The sequence below is a fragment of the Crotalus tigris genome, unplaced genomic scaffold, assembly GCF_016545835.1.
Source record: "Crotalus tigris isolate CLP2741 ecotype Arizona unplaced genomic scaffold, ASM1654583v1 scf7180000018652.200882, whole genome shotgun sequence".
Lineage (NCBI taxonomy): Eukaryota > Metazoa > Chordata > Lepidosauria > Squamata > Viperidae > Crotalus > Crotalus tigris.
In genome coordinates, this window is record NW_024097126.1 from 184,374 (window position 1) to 200,882 (window position 16,509).

The window sequence follows — 16,509 nt, forward strand, 5'->3', positions numbered from 1 at the left end:
AGGATCAATATATTTCACTTTGGTTCCTAAGTACTTTGAAATAAATTAGATTGTAGGAGAAAAAACAAAGGACAAATTAACATAACTTTCAACATTGCTTAAATTTTCATGAACCTGGACCTTGCAATGTTGTGATGAGCTCCCTGGAGTCTGTGCTAATATGTGTCAATAATTAAAGGTTACATTTTCATTTTATGTTTGCTACCTCTCTATATAAGTTCATGTGTGTATGTGTCTCTGTGTATTTATTTTCTTAATTATTAATGAAAACTTTTAAATGGTCCTATTAATTTGTTTTTTCCCCTCCATTCCTTGGTGCTAATTTTCTAATGCTTGAATATTTAAAAGTAACATTTTCAAGTATTTTTGCTCTCTCCTATTCCCCTCCCAACTTTTAATTAGTGTAGATTATTCAGAAGGAATGGCAATTTAAACCCTGAAGCATACAGCTCTTGGGGATATTTCCAGTATCATTCTCTGAAGTATCTTAAGGATTAAAAAATATCTTATAATTCAGTATATGAAATAATTTTGCAGTTTACTTTGCTAGGAGGCAGTCTGGTTCCTTTGGCTCCCAGTAGAACCCAAAGCAGGATAAAAACCAGCAGGGGGTAAAAAAAAAAATCAGCTCACTTTTCAAAATACGCAAGGAAGCCAGGTTCTTTTCCTTTTCTTTGGCTTTACGGTGAAAACTGTCAGAAACTATTTCCTCTTAGCGGCATTTCTTGGAATAATCGTGCATCACAGCTATATCATATAGTGAAATGGTCAGTGCAGGAAGTGTAAAAATCAAGAAGCAGCTTCTGAACAATTCCCCATCCTATGATGTGTGGAACATTTATTGTTTAAAAAAAATCCAGAACCTTTGGGCACAGATACATAAACCTCCCCTTACTACCATCCTAGTAAATAAATCAGTGGCTTTTCCCCAAAGTTCAGGCCCTTATTTGTATCATCTTCCCTCCAATTATGTGAGTTTTTAGGATGTTTTCTTAGGATAAAAACAGATGGGGATGAGAGAATGCTAATCCAAAGAACTCACTGTAATAAATATAATAATAAATATAAAGTAAGTAGATTAATAATTCCCAATGGTTTTCTTGCAAACTTTTAAGTGTTGGGAGAGTTGATTATTTATGAAAGGGGTATGGATATTTGTCTGTAATAATAGAATCCTTATTCCTTAAGTGAGAATTGCGTCAAAGTCAAAGTCTATTGCTTATTTGAATGTAATATTATTCCGAGAAGTGAGGTATAAAAATGGAAAACATGCTATATTAGAGAATTTGGGGTGGGGGGTTTTCATTTGAACTGAAATGCAGTTAAGAATTTAGTATCAAAAATAAAATTAATACAGCTTTCTGACCTATTGGATAGCTAATATGTAGTGATTTACTCCTGTGTGTGTGTGTGTGTGTGTGTGTGTGTGTGTAATATCTGACCAGCACTTTTCCAGATCAGTGCATCTGCTGTTTTTCCCTGTCCTACTTAAACCATAAGGACCAACACCTATTTTACTTTTTTGCTGCCAGAAGTTATTTTATGGCTTTCTCTTCTTTTTAATAAATATCTATATGTTTAATGTTTTTGTCACAATATGCCTGTATAAGTACATGATGGATAAGTTTTTTTTGTTATCAGTGACTTTTGACCTTTTGCTGATAATATATATAATTAAATTATTATGTCATTATTCATCTCTGCTCCATACATGCTTCTGCTGTTTTGACCTGAAATTAAGGTTTGTTACCAAGTAATAATGCATTCAACGTAGCATGAAAGATGGGGTTGGAACTGAGAAATTTATTATTCATTAATTCATTAGCTCTGCAGGCACTTTGGACTTTGGACTTCAAAGGCTGAAAGTACAAGCTGGTTTGAGACACATCTAAAAACTTCACTTGTCTTAGAAACACCAGAAGCCCATGAATACAGAGGTCCCCAACCTTTTGGACACCAGGGACCGGTTAGGTGAAGAGAGGTTTTTCTGCGGACTGGAGGGGGTATGGTTTTGTGTGCTGCCTGCATCCCACAGATGGGGTTTTGCTTGTTTGTGTGAACCAGTTGCTGGCATGCCGCGGCCCAGTACTGGTCTCCAGACCAGAGGTTGGGGACCCCTGCGTTAATACTTGCTAGTATTGTATGATATAGCAAATAGGTATGAATCAACAATCTGGAAACTGCATTCTGCATTCTGCACAGCTTGAAGTTTCCAGAATTTTATTTTGCAGATACATATCCCTCCAAGATGTGTTACTTTTTATTATTTCTCCCTTTCTTAGACTGTTAGCCAACCTTTCCATTTCTGGTGTTTCAATATACATTACCAATGTACATTCAATGTACAACCTAAGAGGTGTTTACCAGTTTTTGCATCCTGAGGTGAGAATCCATAGTCAGGTCCACATTTAAAGCTACAGCTCCACAAAAAAAGAAGCTACCCTGCAGGCAAAGCAGTTGGTTCTCTTCCAAACCCAGCTTTAAGCTCAGTTGAGAGATAGATGATCTTTTCGTGAAAAAAAAAAAAAGTTAAATTCTTCCCCTACTTTATTCTCTTCCCAATTTCCATTCTTTTAAGCTGGGAGAATAATATTCAAAGAGAAGAAAGGGTGGGTGGAGGTAAAGGATTAATGATGGGCTTTGCCTGCTTCTGATAAGAGAAAACAAAATAGGACAGCAGACATGAAACGTCCATTTTGTAGAAAATGGAAGAGAGATAGTAGAGGGGAGGGGGGAAAGGAAAGAGATACTGGAGGGGGAAACAGGAGAAGAATAAAGCAACCAAGGGGGCAGAAGGAACTGAAGGGGAAATCTTTCATCAGCGGGCCACAGGAGTTTGGAATGCTATATTTCCCTCTCCTTTTCCCTCAGAACAGTGTTGCTGAGAAAAGCCAAAATATCATCCCCAGGGACTGCTCTCAGTTTGGTCATATGCTGTCTGGGACACTTAAAGGAGGTCGAAATAAACAATATCTCTGATGCCTACACAGATTCTGAATCACTCAAGCAGATGTTCCAGTTTAAATACTGTGTCTCATTTGGACCACCAACATATGTAGTAATTTATTAACAGGCTTTGTTGACTCTCTGGACATTTTCTGATTTATTTCTTAGATTTTTTTTTTTTAATCTCACCTTTATTTCCCCACTACCACCACCACCAATTCTCTATATTAGCTGGGCTTTCTGAAACATTTATCAGTTCAAACTGACACTGGTAATCTTCTGAGCCCTGAGTAGAGAACCACTCAGTTATTTTAGTAAATAGACTTAGATTCATATTGTATACCCAATAATTCACCTTTCAATCAGGCCACTTAGTTTTTCCTTGGATCAAAATGGTGACCTCACATCTTCAGAGCATGTTCCCATCTTGCTCCTACTCTTCAGAATTGACCCCTTTTTAAAGGTTCAAAAAGGTCCTTAATATGTTGCTTTTTAATTTCAAATTATAACAGTGTTCATAATGTTTGTTGTGTTGATTTTACATACACACACAATATTGTAATGTTACTGTTTTTATACTTTACTTAGGTATAAATACATACCAAATAATATCATTAGTTCCTAAACTTAATAAATAACTTTAAAATAGAATCTCATGATAGTTTCTGGACCATAACATGTCATGGTCATATTCACTGATATAAAACCATCTCAATTTATAGCGAAAGAAAAAAGGAAGGAAGGAAGGAAGGAAAAGAAAGAGAAAGAAAGAAAGAAAGAAAGAAAGAAAGAAAGAAAGAAAGAAAGAAAGAAAGAAAGAAAGAAAAGAAAGCCATTGGTTTTATTCAAGATGGTGATGAGCTGCATATAGACAGGAGGTTGAATAACAGGCCCTGTGATTCAGCTGTAACAGTCTGGAGCTGAATACGCTTAAAAGTATAGAGATGAGAGTGGATTTTAGAATGAGCCCTTCTATTTTACCACCTCTTACCATATTCAACAACAGAGTATCAGCAGTAAAGTCCTTCAAATTTTTGGATTCTATACTCTCCCAGGACTTGAAATAGACACTTAATATTAGAACCATCATTAAAAAGGCATAACAAAGAATGTTCTTCCTGCGTCAGCTCAGGAAGTTCAGACTGCCCCAAGAGCTGTTGATGCAGTTTTACAGAGGAATTATTGAATCTGTTATTTGTACTTCTATAACTGTCTGGTTTGGTACAGCAAGCAAAGGGAACAGGTACAGATTCCAACAGATAGTTAAGACTGCAGGAAGAACAATTGCAACCAGTCTGCCTGCCATAGACGACCTGTATATTGTGCAGGTCAAAGGGAGGGCTGAGAAGATATCTGCAGACTCTTCACATCCTGGACATAAACTCACTTTGGGATGCCCCTAAAAAAAGGGCATTGCAAGCCAACAACTAGACACAGAGGTAGTTTTTTCTCCTCGGGTCATCACACTGCCAAACACCTAATTCCCACAGTACTGTCTTATGTCTAAGGATATTTACCCATGTAGTAGGGCTGTAGTATTATTATTATTTATCCTTCTTATTATCTTTCTTACATTTCCCCTCTTATTGTTATTATTATTGTGATTATTATTATTATTCTGTTACTTTGCATGTACACTGAGACTACTGCACCGGTCACAAATTCCCTGTGTATATAATCACACTTATTCAAATAAAATATTCAATGCAATTCAATAAATATAAAGTTGTCAGTTTAATATGCAAGATACAGAAAAAGCATGTCTGTTTTGAAAATATGACATGTCCTGTTATTGTTCTTTTATTATTAGTCAGGAAATACAATTTTCCCCCTGTCAATTGTTTACTTGTAATGCATTCTAGAACAAAACTTGAGGGCTTTAAAAAGAAGATACATTATCCTTTCATTGACATAAGACTATTAGGAAGATGTTTCCAATAATTAAATTGGATAATGACTAATTTAAGGTAATAAATGCTGGTCTTTTATGGCTGAATTCAAGTTGTTATTCAGAAACTGCCAAAATGGGGGTAGAAGCTTCTTGGTCTATGAACAGGCCAAATAAGGAATAAAGTAGTTGAATATTACAACTTGAATATTAATTTGAGTAGCAACTTGAATATTAACCAGAGTTACAGCAATATCAACAATATTGTAGGGAAAACATACTGAGTGTTCAAAGCTAATTCTTTTTCATTTCTCCTGCTCCTATTTGCTGTCCCTAAGTTGTCATTCTTACAAACTTTTATTACATGTTGGTAGAAGAGACAGAATATTTCTCGAAGTTATATTTAATTTTTTTATTTTTAACAAGTTATCATACAGAAATGTCTCAGTCTACTAAGCAAAATTTTAGCTTAAAGCTTTAGCATAAATCTCTTTACTATAATCTTAAAGCAATAAGCCTTAAAGGAATTTTAAAAAACTGCAGTGCTTTTATAGCTGAATCAAAATTTCCTATTCAGAGAAGTGAGTGTGTGACATCTTTGTGATTTTGTTAAGAAGCTGCAAATAGGGCAAAATAAGGATAAAATTAACTAGCAGTGGCAATCCTGCTCCTGCTGTTGAAGTGATATTACCTTTACTCACAAAATACCACTGCAGAAAGAATTATCAACTTTGAATTTGAATCCCTCACCACAATCATTGAGATGTGTGATTAGGTCCAAAACTCTATCAAAATGAGAGTAGTGCTTTCTGCTCTCAGTTTATCATTTTGATACCAAAAAAAACCATTGCTCAATGCTCACAGAATGGCAGCAACAGCTGCAAAACAGATAAATGAGCAGAGAAGATTTCAGCAAATGCTAGTTTTATTTCTAACAATTTGGCAGTTGACTCTTGGCTTTTTAGGGTCCTGGCTTGGAATGTGGTTGCAAAGCACCTGCTGAATATTCACAGGATGTAATCTGGGGTGGTCATTCACATAGTTAGGAATACAAGAGACATTTTTACACGAAGTGCAAGTTATTATTTTTATTCAATAAATTTATATAATGCTTCCTCTTTAGTCACATCATAAAACAGTTTACAAGTTTAAAAAATGACTGGAGTTCAGTAATAAAATTAAGTGCAAAGATTTGCTAAGAGCAGCCATAGCTTGACACTGGAACCATTATTCAGACTGATACACACTCAGTAGTGGGCTGGGCTGAGCTCCCCTTTCTTTGGAGGTGTTCAAGCAGAGGATGGACAGCAGTCTGTTAGGTTGCTATTTGACATTGAACTAGGAGACAAAATCTGTTAAGATTTGTATGTCTGTGGAGATTCTGAGTCATCCAGGTCATAGTTGTCTCAAAAGTGCTTTTTCAAAAGGCAACTGGACTGTTTTTTCATTGAGGAAGAAGAAGAAATTTAGTTTCTCGTCCAAGAAATTCTATCAGTTGTGATGGGGGGAGGGAGGGAGGATGGGTTCTGACCAGATGATGGGAAAACTTCAAGTTCCAGAACTCTCAACAACAGCCATGAAGACAAGGGAGCTCTGGAACTTGGAAGTTACAAGATTGGGAATCACTGATGTAGAAGAGGAACTGCAGCTCATGTGTAGTTTTTTAAAAGAGTATACATTTTACTGTACTGCAGAAATTCCATTTATTGATCTTTGTATGAAATAACATTGAGGTTTGGAAGGAACAAAACAATACGTCTTTGCGTACTTTGAAAATGTTTCAGAAATGCTTCAAAATGTGTGCAACACATTTTTTTAATGAATTGACTCAATTGATTTGAATTGATTAAACTGTTGTGTCTTTTTTTGAGGCTTGCACAAAAGTAGGAAATAATCCTTATGTATCTTTGTGTTGGTATTTATAACTTAGCTACTTCACTTTACATTTTTCCTTTGCATTTAAAAACAGTTTACCTGTGAAATCAAACAATAAATGGGCAACACCGCCATGTTCTAATTTAGGTATTTGGAATTGATTGTTGCAAAAATCATTCCTTTGATCCAGCAGCACAGTTTTTGTCTGTAGTTCTTGTGGCTGTATCATGAAATGTCACTTTCTTAATTAATTGTTATACTGCTGCAGACTTGCAGTTTTAAAATGTTTTATTAAAAAAGGAACAGAAAGCAACCTTTAGATCATCAAAATGTATTCTTGTATTGCCAATTCAAATTGCACATAGTGTTAATTTTCCAATGTGCCATTGTTTCGGTGATATAGTAGTAAAGCTATGAATTTTTCAGAGGTATGATTCCAAAATACTGAAAAGCAACCTGTCATACATTTATTTATTATTTAACATATTTAAGAAGCGCACAGAACCATGATTTTATGCCTTTATGGAAGGCCAAGAGAGTGGGGGGCATCTCACCTCCAGGGGCAGCGTTTCCACATGGCAGGAGCAACAGCAGAGAAGGCTCTCTTCCTGGACCCGGCCAATCAGAATTATTTTGCTAATAGGATCCGCAACATACCTTCCCTGTCTGACCAGGTAGGGCGAACGGATGTAAAGGGATGAAGAGGGTTCCATAGGTAACCAGGCCCCATATGCCATGTAAGACTTTTAAAGGTCATAACCAACATTTTGAATTGGACTTGGAAGCAGACCAATACCCAATGCAACTTGTGCAGCAGAGGTAGTACATCCTTTGAGTGCCTAAGGGTGGCCACATGGCTGCTTTTTGTACCAGCTGAAGATTTATTCCTGACATTCTTACAAAGCTATAAACACATGCCTTCTTTGTATCTTCTTAAATTTCACTTCTGTGCCTGGGATGACAGATATCATAGCTTACTGCTTAATAAGTAGCAATGTTATTTATAGTTCTTATCCCATATCATTCAAAGATGCCCCGGTATGCTTTGCTCCAAACATCTCAATATGGAATATAGCAAATTAATGCATTTTTTTACATTTCCAATGTGCCCAGTATCTTTACCTTTCTACTGACTTCTGAAAAGTTAGTAAATCAGAAATGTGTATAACAGCAGAAAGAATTATTTTGACTCCCAGCTAGAAAATTGTTTGCAATACTTGGCCCTGCCAAGATCTAAAACTACACTTATCTCTTTTTGCCTTCAGAAAACTGCCTGGAACAGAAGCAGAAACCACCCCGTCGAAGATGTCAGCAGCCCAAAGTGCTGAATAGCCCTGAGGATAACATATATTATAACCAGTTAAATGTAAGTTCAAAGTGGCCATACAGCTGTTTTACTGTCTTTGTTTCCCATTAATAATTCTGGTATTAATACCTGTTCTAAGCCTACCAGCCCCACCCCACCCCAGTGCCCTCTCCCCACTCCCACCCCAGAGTTCTTCAGCTCTCGTCTTGAACATGTGCTTATGCTCTTTATCTGTTGCTTTCATGTCAGGATGTCTGCCTTCACGGTGAATAATTGATGTGGTTTATCAAAGACGAGCAAGATGCATGCTTCATCAGGCTCGCTTGAGCCCTTTGATCAAAAAAATTATGCTGTGACTTCTGATATTATCAGCATCTGCTTGCATTCAACACAAAATCACTTTGAATTAAAAATTAACGACTTGCTGCTCTGCTTTGACTGTGTGTTCTTGGCCCTCTCCACAGGGAACTCTAGGATATCAAGGGAGCAAAAGGAAGCCAAGAAAACTTGGGTAAATATCCATCTTCTTAGTTCTAAGCAACAGTAAACAGAAGAAATCCTTTGTGAGATTATAGGAAAGGCGCAAACTTTCTAGAGCAATTTCTGAAAATCAACAGCAAGCTTCTTTCTCTTTGTAGCAGCTGTGGGCATTTTGCTACTGATGCAAAAGGAAAGTGTGCGTTTAATGTGAGCTGTATACACACGGGGGAAACGGTCTTTCCTGAGGAAAAATATGCTTCTCAGCAAAATGCAGGCAGTTCGTTTCACAATGAATTCGCTAAAAGTAGCCAGTGATGGCTCTTGTCAAAGTAAAGAGCTACAAACTGTGAACCCAGACATGACAGGAGGGACAGCAATTCAAAAATCCTCCTGATCCACAGCATAAACTAGCTGGAGGGGAAAAGATAAGAAGGAAGGTCACATGTTTCCACAAAGATCAGTTCTTGGCTATTCTTTCTTGGCTCTTGTGAAAGGGCTGCTTTTTTTTAATGTGGCATTCATTTTATTATTATGGTGACAAGCATTATGCCGCTAAGTATGTTGAGCTACATCTCTGAACACGCTGGCTGGAAATACTGAACAGTGTAGCCCAGAAGACCTGAAGGCTTGGGAAAGACCACATTATAAAGAGATATTTTTTTTCTTGGTAGGGAAAAATCATGATGCAATGGCCTCTGCATTATTTATGGCAGTACCAGAATCAAAGTCGGCAATAAAGCATGCTAAACACATGAATATAGTTTAGCTTGAGCCCCAAACAGCCATATCAGAGATAGACTGTGCTTTAAGTTTATCCTGTGATTTCCCTTTGTAGGAATCTATTGCAGGCGTATATGGGTTTAAAAGCTTTTAATAAAAATGGCTTCATTTTACTCCTACAGGGTTTAGAAAACATAAATCTTATTTTACACATCCATACTATCATTAGTGTCATATAAGAACAGTTGGTGATACAAGTACATGAGTATTAAACAAATGGAGGTAGAAGCCACCTTCATGCAGCAAAGCTAATTATCCACTTTTCTTCCTTGATATAATTACTTTTATTCCAAATGCCAGACCAACCAAGAAAATCTCCTAAACTGTCAGAAAAACTTATGTGAAACGTATAATACATCTTGTCAGCATGAATGGAGGCCACTTATAGTTCTCTAGAACTTGTCCATCAAACTTAAACTATCCAAACAAACAAATGTTAAATTATGTATGTTATCCATGTATGTACATTAGGCCTTACATTACTGTTTGGAAGTTTGTCATGGATGTCAGAGGAACAACTTTAGTTTTAGAATAAAGTCTTATTATGCTTGAAGATGTTACTGAAAATACATCATGAACAGATTCTTGATGGATGATAGAACACCTAACTGGATATAAGAAAAGATCTGGTGGCTGAGATCATAAAGCCAACCAGCTGCTTTTAAGAAGTCCATAAACTGAACTTGGGAGCAGTAGCTCTCTTCCACATGTGTTTCCCAGCAACTGTTGTTAAAGAGGCATCCTCCTTCAGGAGATAATAGAAGCCATTGATAACTTTATCTTTCATGAAATAAGAAGTATCTGAGCTGCTCTTGTGATTTATGCTTCTTATGCTCTTTACCAATATAATAATCAGAGATTAGGTATCTATATCTATAGTATATATCAGAGTAGAGATCAAAATGGGTTTTCCCAGGATTCTCCCACCTAAGTAAATGGTACGGTGAAGATTCATGTCTAGCTGAGAGTACAAATCACCTAATTAAAATCTGAAATTACTATAAATCAAAGCCAGAGCCTTCTATTGTGCTGAGTAAGCATCCAGAAGAAAGCAGATTTGCTGCTGTGATAAATGCTATGAGCTCAGGTCCTCTAGAAAAGCTAAATTCTTCACCAGCCTCTGTTAGATATTCACCTCAAAAGTAACATTTGCTCCTCCACTCAGACCAAGGCATTTCTTGTACCAATTAAACAAAAATAGCTAGAAATCTGATGTGCTGTTTGTAATGCTTTATTTTGTTTTAATTTTCCTTAGTCAAATAAAAGTGCTGGATTGGGAAGATGAGTATTACAAGTCATTATCAGTGGTAGATTCTATCACAGAAGAAGACAACACATTTCAACCCCTTCCTCCCTTTCAAAGCTGAACTTTGGCTCCCTAACTCATCAGTGTGAGGTTGGTAAGGAACCCAAGATGTGTTCTCATTTCTAGCTGATGTATGGATGTGTACATTGGTTGTATAATGTGCACATATGTATATGTTAGGAGCATATCTGCCAAATAGTGGTATATGCTATGCTACTCAATCAGTCTACTGCAGTGGTTCTCAGCCTGTGGTCCACAAAGTCTTGAAGAAATATTATGATTTAAACCTTGCATTAAGTTGGTGGTCCATGGCCAGGATCCGTGGCTACAAAAGGAATTTAAAGGGGGGTCTGTAGTAAAGAAAAGGTTGTGAACCATTAGTCTACTACATTCCAAAGAGGGAAATCAATATCACAAATTATCCAACCCCAAACATGGTACCTGGGAAAGTTTGACTTAATTTGTAATGCGAGGAAGATCCGTCCACCAAAGGGGGAGACTGTTAACATCCATTTAAAATCCAACATAAGGGCAGTGTTTGTGTGTGTGTGTGTGTGTCTATATATATTTGTCGTGTTTACATTATCTTGCAAAAGAGAATTCAATTCATTTCTTATTTTTCCCAGAAGAGAAGGAAAAGCATATCAAAAGCCTATGTAGCAGAAGACTTAATAACATACGATGAAAGCACTTAAATTAGCACCTTGTAGTTGTAGTTTTGAACTGAAGCAGAAAATTTTAAAACCAAAGCAAGAGAAACTACTTCATCTGACCACAGAAAATCAAATCCTGTTGGCCCTTTTTCTCATTAAAAAACAACTGGGAGCATTAGGCCAAGGACTTATCTAGTCCAGCATTTTGCTTGTATAATAAGCAACCAGCTATCACTTCAGAAGCTGACAGGCAGGACAGGGGAGAGGCAATACTAAATTTCCCCAACAACTAGCATTGATAAATAAGCTGCCTGTTAGCATGCAATAAACCTGTATTCATTTGAACATCTTGCTTCCTGATTTCTTGTGCCTGATACTGCCTCTGATATCAGAGGACTTGGTGATCAGTATGTCTAATCACCAGAGTTATCCTCTCCATCATGGGCTTGCCCAGCCACACAAACTCTGCAGTTCAGTTATATGCTTTGTGAACAAGCTCTTCCTTTCTTGCTGAATACTAAACATACTTACTAGAGTTAACCATCACTGAATTTAATGGGTCTTGATTCTGAGGCTCACATTGCTCGTCATGTTTTATCAATTCAACCCTATTCATGTTTTCTCAAAAATAACTCCATTGACTTATTTCCCAGTCAACATGTACTAAACCACAAAGTATACAGCTTTTGAAAAGTATTTGTGCTTCAGACTTTCTGCAGTATTTATTATTTTAGATATTCTGTGAAAAGTACCAGTAAAAACAGAAAATTAAAAAATGTACGAACAATCAACATTGTTAATGTTAATACGAAGGCACAGGAAGTAGTTATTTGGAATCTAAGTACTGTCAATACTAGCTCTTCTTCTCTATAACAACTCTGATGCATGTGCCGCCATTTCCAAATTAGGAGAAGTTGTACCTATTCTGAACCAGTGTCTGGATACAGTGATGGGTAAAGACCGATAAACTAAGATTGAAGCTGGACAAGACAAACACCTCTTAAATGGTGATTGTTGAGTACCAGAATTGGGTTCAGGAATTGCATACAAGGGTTGCATTCCATTGGAAAGAATAGATGGTGTTGAGTCCGTGGCGGGAAAATAGACACGAGAAGCAGCTGGAGTTCTCAGTTTCTTTTATTCAGCGTTCAGCTTACAGGAAGATGGCTTCAGCCTCGCCCAAACGCCTCGCAGCCTCTTATATAGGCAACTCCCGGGTAAATGGGTTACTTTTCCCGCGCCAGCACCCGCGCATGCGCACGGCGCTGGCGACAGCCTGTCTGGTCCCGGGCAGCTTTGCACCTGCCCGGGACTGCCTGCAAACGCCCGAGCCGTTTGCAAGGCTCGGGACATAACACCCCTTTCCCCCGGGCTAAAACTACTACCAACATACAACATTTATTTTACACGACAATTTGCTCCCCAATGCTCCCACTGTTTACTGGCTTTTGCCTTGCCAGCAATGTTATGTAATCTTCTAGGTACTTAGGAGATTTCTTTGCTCTCTGTGACCTTCTTAGCTCTGGGTTACTGGCATAAGTTCCCTGACTGGAGGGAGGCGTGAGCCTGTTCTCTCTATTGTGCCCTGGTGTCTTCCAAGGACTGTGCCCCGATGCCTGGCCTGCTTCCTTGCCCACCGGGCTCGTCAGGCCAGGGCTTCTGTTGCTTTGTGACCTGGTTGTCCTACCTAGCTGTAGACCCTCAGGCCCCTTGAAGTGATAGCCACTGCTGGGCGTCTCTGTAGAACCTCCTAGGTCAGTCCAAGACCTGTCAGGAGGCTGTCCATTCCCTGAACCCCATTCTGTGCTCGGGCTCGTGTGGGTTTCTGTACTTTCCCAAAACTCAGGTGTTCCCTGATTTGTGCTAGGGGTGTTGTAGTCGGGACTTGGCTCCTCGACTAGCTCTGTGTATGTTTGACCCCCTGTAGGATTTGGGGTAAGGTCAGGCCAACCTTGGGAATTGTGTGCCAGCTCTCTTGCAGGGAATGATTTGTTGGGATGCCCCCGGGTATCCTCCGTTGCTGGAGTGCTGTGTGATGTGTGTGGAAAGTGAGTATGCCCCGGGGTGACTCCCTGGCTGGAGTAGGCGTGAGTGCCTGTTGTGTGGGTAAGCTCCATGACTTTCTTTTCGGAGCAATTGCGAACCCTGGGATGGGCCGTTTGTGGCTCCCTCAGTGGAGATGGGCAGTAGCTCTTGCCCTTCCCTTTGCTCCAAAGGGTCCCCCTCCCCCCCTGGAAAAGACCCAGGAGTCTCAGCAGAAAAGTCTCGCCTAGAGCGAAGTTGGTCGATGTGCCGACGCAGGACACGACCGTTGTCCAGGGCAACCTCATAGGAGAGAGGACCTGTGATCCTGGACACAGAAGCGGGGACCCATGTATGACCAGGCCCGTAATTGCGAGCCCAAACCGGGGCACCCACAAGTAGTTGTCTAGGTGCCCTAGGATGTGAGGTAGATGAAGGCAGTCTGTCCGGATGCAACCGGTCAAGTCTAGTAGTAAGTTGGCGCCCCCAACGAAGTTCAGCTGGACTTCTCCCTGTAGAAGTGGACGGTGTGGTGCGATAAGAAAGGAGAAAGTCAGCCAACCTGTGATGCCAGTCCCCGTAGGTGAGTCTCTTCAAGGCGTCCTTTGCGATGCGCACCATGCGTTCAGCCATACCGTTGGTGGACGGGTGAAAAGGCGCAGACGTGGCATGACGAATCAGGTTTGCCTGTAAGAAAGCTTGGAATTCGGAGGAGGTGAATTGAGGGCCGTTGTCGGACACAATGACATCTGGCAGCCCGTGTGCAGCAAAAATCCCCCTCAGTACCTGAATAGTCTTTGCAGTGGTGGTGGATGAGACAGGCACAACCTCAAGCCATTTTGAATGGCTGTCAACAAGGACAAGAAGAACTGGCCCTGAAAGGGCCCAGCGTAGTCAATGTGCACCCTAGACCATGGGGACTGTGTTTCCTCCCATCTATGCACAGGAGCTTGGGGCATCTCTGGGCGAGATCGTTGGCACAGGTGGCATGCGTGTACCGTAGCCTCAATACCTTTATCTAAACCAGGCCACCACAAGTGGCTTCGTGCAAGAGCCTTCATACGAACAATGCCAGGATGACCCTCGTGGAGGGATTCTAAGACCCTAGTCCTCATTGAGGTGGGAATGACAACTCTGTTTCCCCAAAGCAGACAACCCTGAGAAAGGGACAGCTCGTTCCTTTTGGACCAGAAACTCTGAAACTCAGGACTAGGGCAGTGCTCAGGCCAACCAGACAAAACCCAGGAACGGACACGTGAAAGTGTGTGATCTGTACCTGTTTCAGCGGTAACATCCCTGGCACTAAGAGGGAGCTCGGGCAAGGCTTGGATTGATAGAATGTTGACAGCTGGCGCAGGGTCAGCTTCTACTACTGGCAGAGGCAATCTACTGAGGCCATCAGCATGGCCCATTTCTTTCCCAGGCTTGTGGAGTAATGAAAAATCATATGCAGACACGAAAATAGACCACCTAAGCATTCTAGGGGAAATGATGTGGGGAGTCTGCTTACGTGTGGTAAACAGTCCCAGCAGAGGCTTATGGTCAGTGAAGACCGTGAAATGCCTGCCATATAGAAAATCGTGGAATTTTTTAATTCCAGCAACAACAGCCAGAGCCTCCCTGTCTATCTGAGCGTAGTTGCGCTCGGCAGAAGACAGTGTTCTGGAGTAGTATGCAATAGGAACCTGAGTTCCATCAGACCTGAGGTGACTCAGGACAGCTCCAACCCCGTAGGGGGATGCATCACAAGCGATGCACACAGGGAGAGACTCGTTGAAATGTGCAAGAACACTGTTAGAAGTGAGCAAGGCCTTGACTTCTTTAAAGCAAGCCTCATGTGCTTGTGACCACAGCCACACAGCTTGTTTGTCTAGTAGCCTGTGAAGAGGCTCAGCTACACTAGCTTTATGTGGAAGAAAAGAATTGGAGAAATTCAGGAGGCCTAAGAAGGCCTGAAGTTCGGCCTTAGACTTTGGCCTGGGTGCTTCTAAAATAGCAGTTAGTTTGGATTCAGCAGGATGAATCCCAGCAGCATCAATTTTGAATCCCAGAAATTCAGTAGAAGGCACCCCAATCTGGCATTTGTCTTTTCTGAGCTTGATGCCTGATTTCCTGAATCTTAACAGGACAGCCCTAAGCCTTTCAGCTAGAATGTGTGTGGAGTCTCCTGCAATCAAGACATCATCAAAGTAGGGGCAGACCCCTGGTATACCTCGTAGTGTGTTTTCCATAACGCTTTGGAAAATCCCAGGAGCGACATTCACTCCAAACTGTAGCCTTTTTACTTAAAAGGCTCCCCTGTGGGTCACAATGGTCTGAGCTATGGCAGCATCATCATCAACAGGCAGCTGTTGATAGCTTGAGCTAGGTCAAGCTTTGCAAAAACAGCCCTCCCCTTGAAGAGGCCAGGATGTGACTGAACCACAGAAAGGATAGGCATGTTTGCTGGCAATGCCTTATTGAGTGTGCATTTTTAATCAGCAAATTGCAAAAAAAAAAAATGTTCCTCATTTTGCCTTTAAGGCGTGACAATGGGGTCTCCCACGGGCTGGAATCAACAGGTTCTAGGATGCCTTTGGATTAGTTTTGTCCTGTTCAGTGTCATCTTTACTTTGTTTAAAGCAAAGGGACCCTTCTGCTTTAATCCTAGATGGGGAGTGACAGTGGGGTCTAGCTTTTAAGTACACAGTTGGTCCTTTGAATGTGCCCCCCAGCTGGGGCTGAAAACATCTGCAAATTCTGTGCAGACTTCCTGTAGGTCGAGTGTTTGTAAGCTATTGAGTCCTGTGACGTGTATCCCCAGGGCCTCAAACCAATCGAGTCCTATTAGACTCGTTCGTTCACCCCCTACTACTAATAAGTCTAGTGGACCTTCAAAACTCTTGTATTGCACGTTAAGGGTGGCCTCCCCCTTAACACACACTCTGAGTTCTGAAAATCTGTTAATACAATATCAGAAGGCCTTAACTTGGCCTTAGACCCACTTCTGGAACAAATCTTCCTAAATGTATGCAATGAAATGATGGACAGGGCAGACCCTGTGTCTAGTTCCATAGATAATGGAACCCCTTGTAGCTTCACGGTGAGTGACAGCTTTTTCTTCATGGGCGTGTGTGTGCCTGTTCTACAGATGCTTCTTCGCGAAGCGCAAAAACCTACCCTATTCTGGCTGGGGAATCTGGTACCTTTCAGGCGTTCTTCTTGGGGTTGTGCCTTTCGTCGGCTCAGACACACAGCTGCAATGTGCCCTTGT

At 40.4% G+C, this 16,509-nt stretch overlaps 1 protein-coding gene across 1 annotated transcript in view; it reads left to right on the forward strand.

Annotated features, from left to right (window-relative positions):
* The window catches only part of MYO3B (myosin IIIB), a 176,315-nt gene extending 165,291 nt beyond the window's left edge, over positions 1–11,024 (forward strand). The window contains exons 26-28 of the mRNA XM_039355285.1: positions 7,975–8,075; positions 8,480–8,526; positions 10,531–11,024. Coding sequence (XP_039211219.1) covers positions 7,975–8,075; positions 8,480–8,526; positions 10,531–10,642 — 260 coding nt within the window. The 3' untranslated portion in view covers positions 10,643–11,024. The remainder of the gene's footprint in view (positions 1–7,974; positions 8,076–8,479; positions 8,527–10,530) is intronic.
* The last annotated feature ends 5,485 nt before the right edge of the window (positions 11,025–16,509 follow it).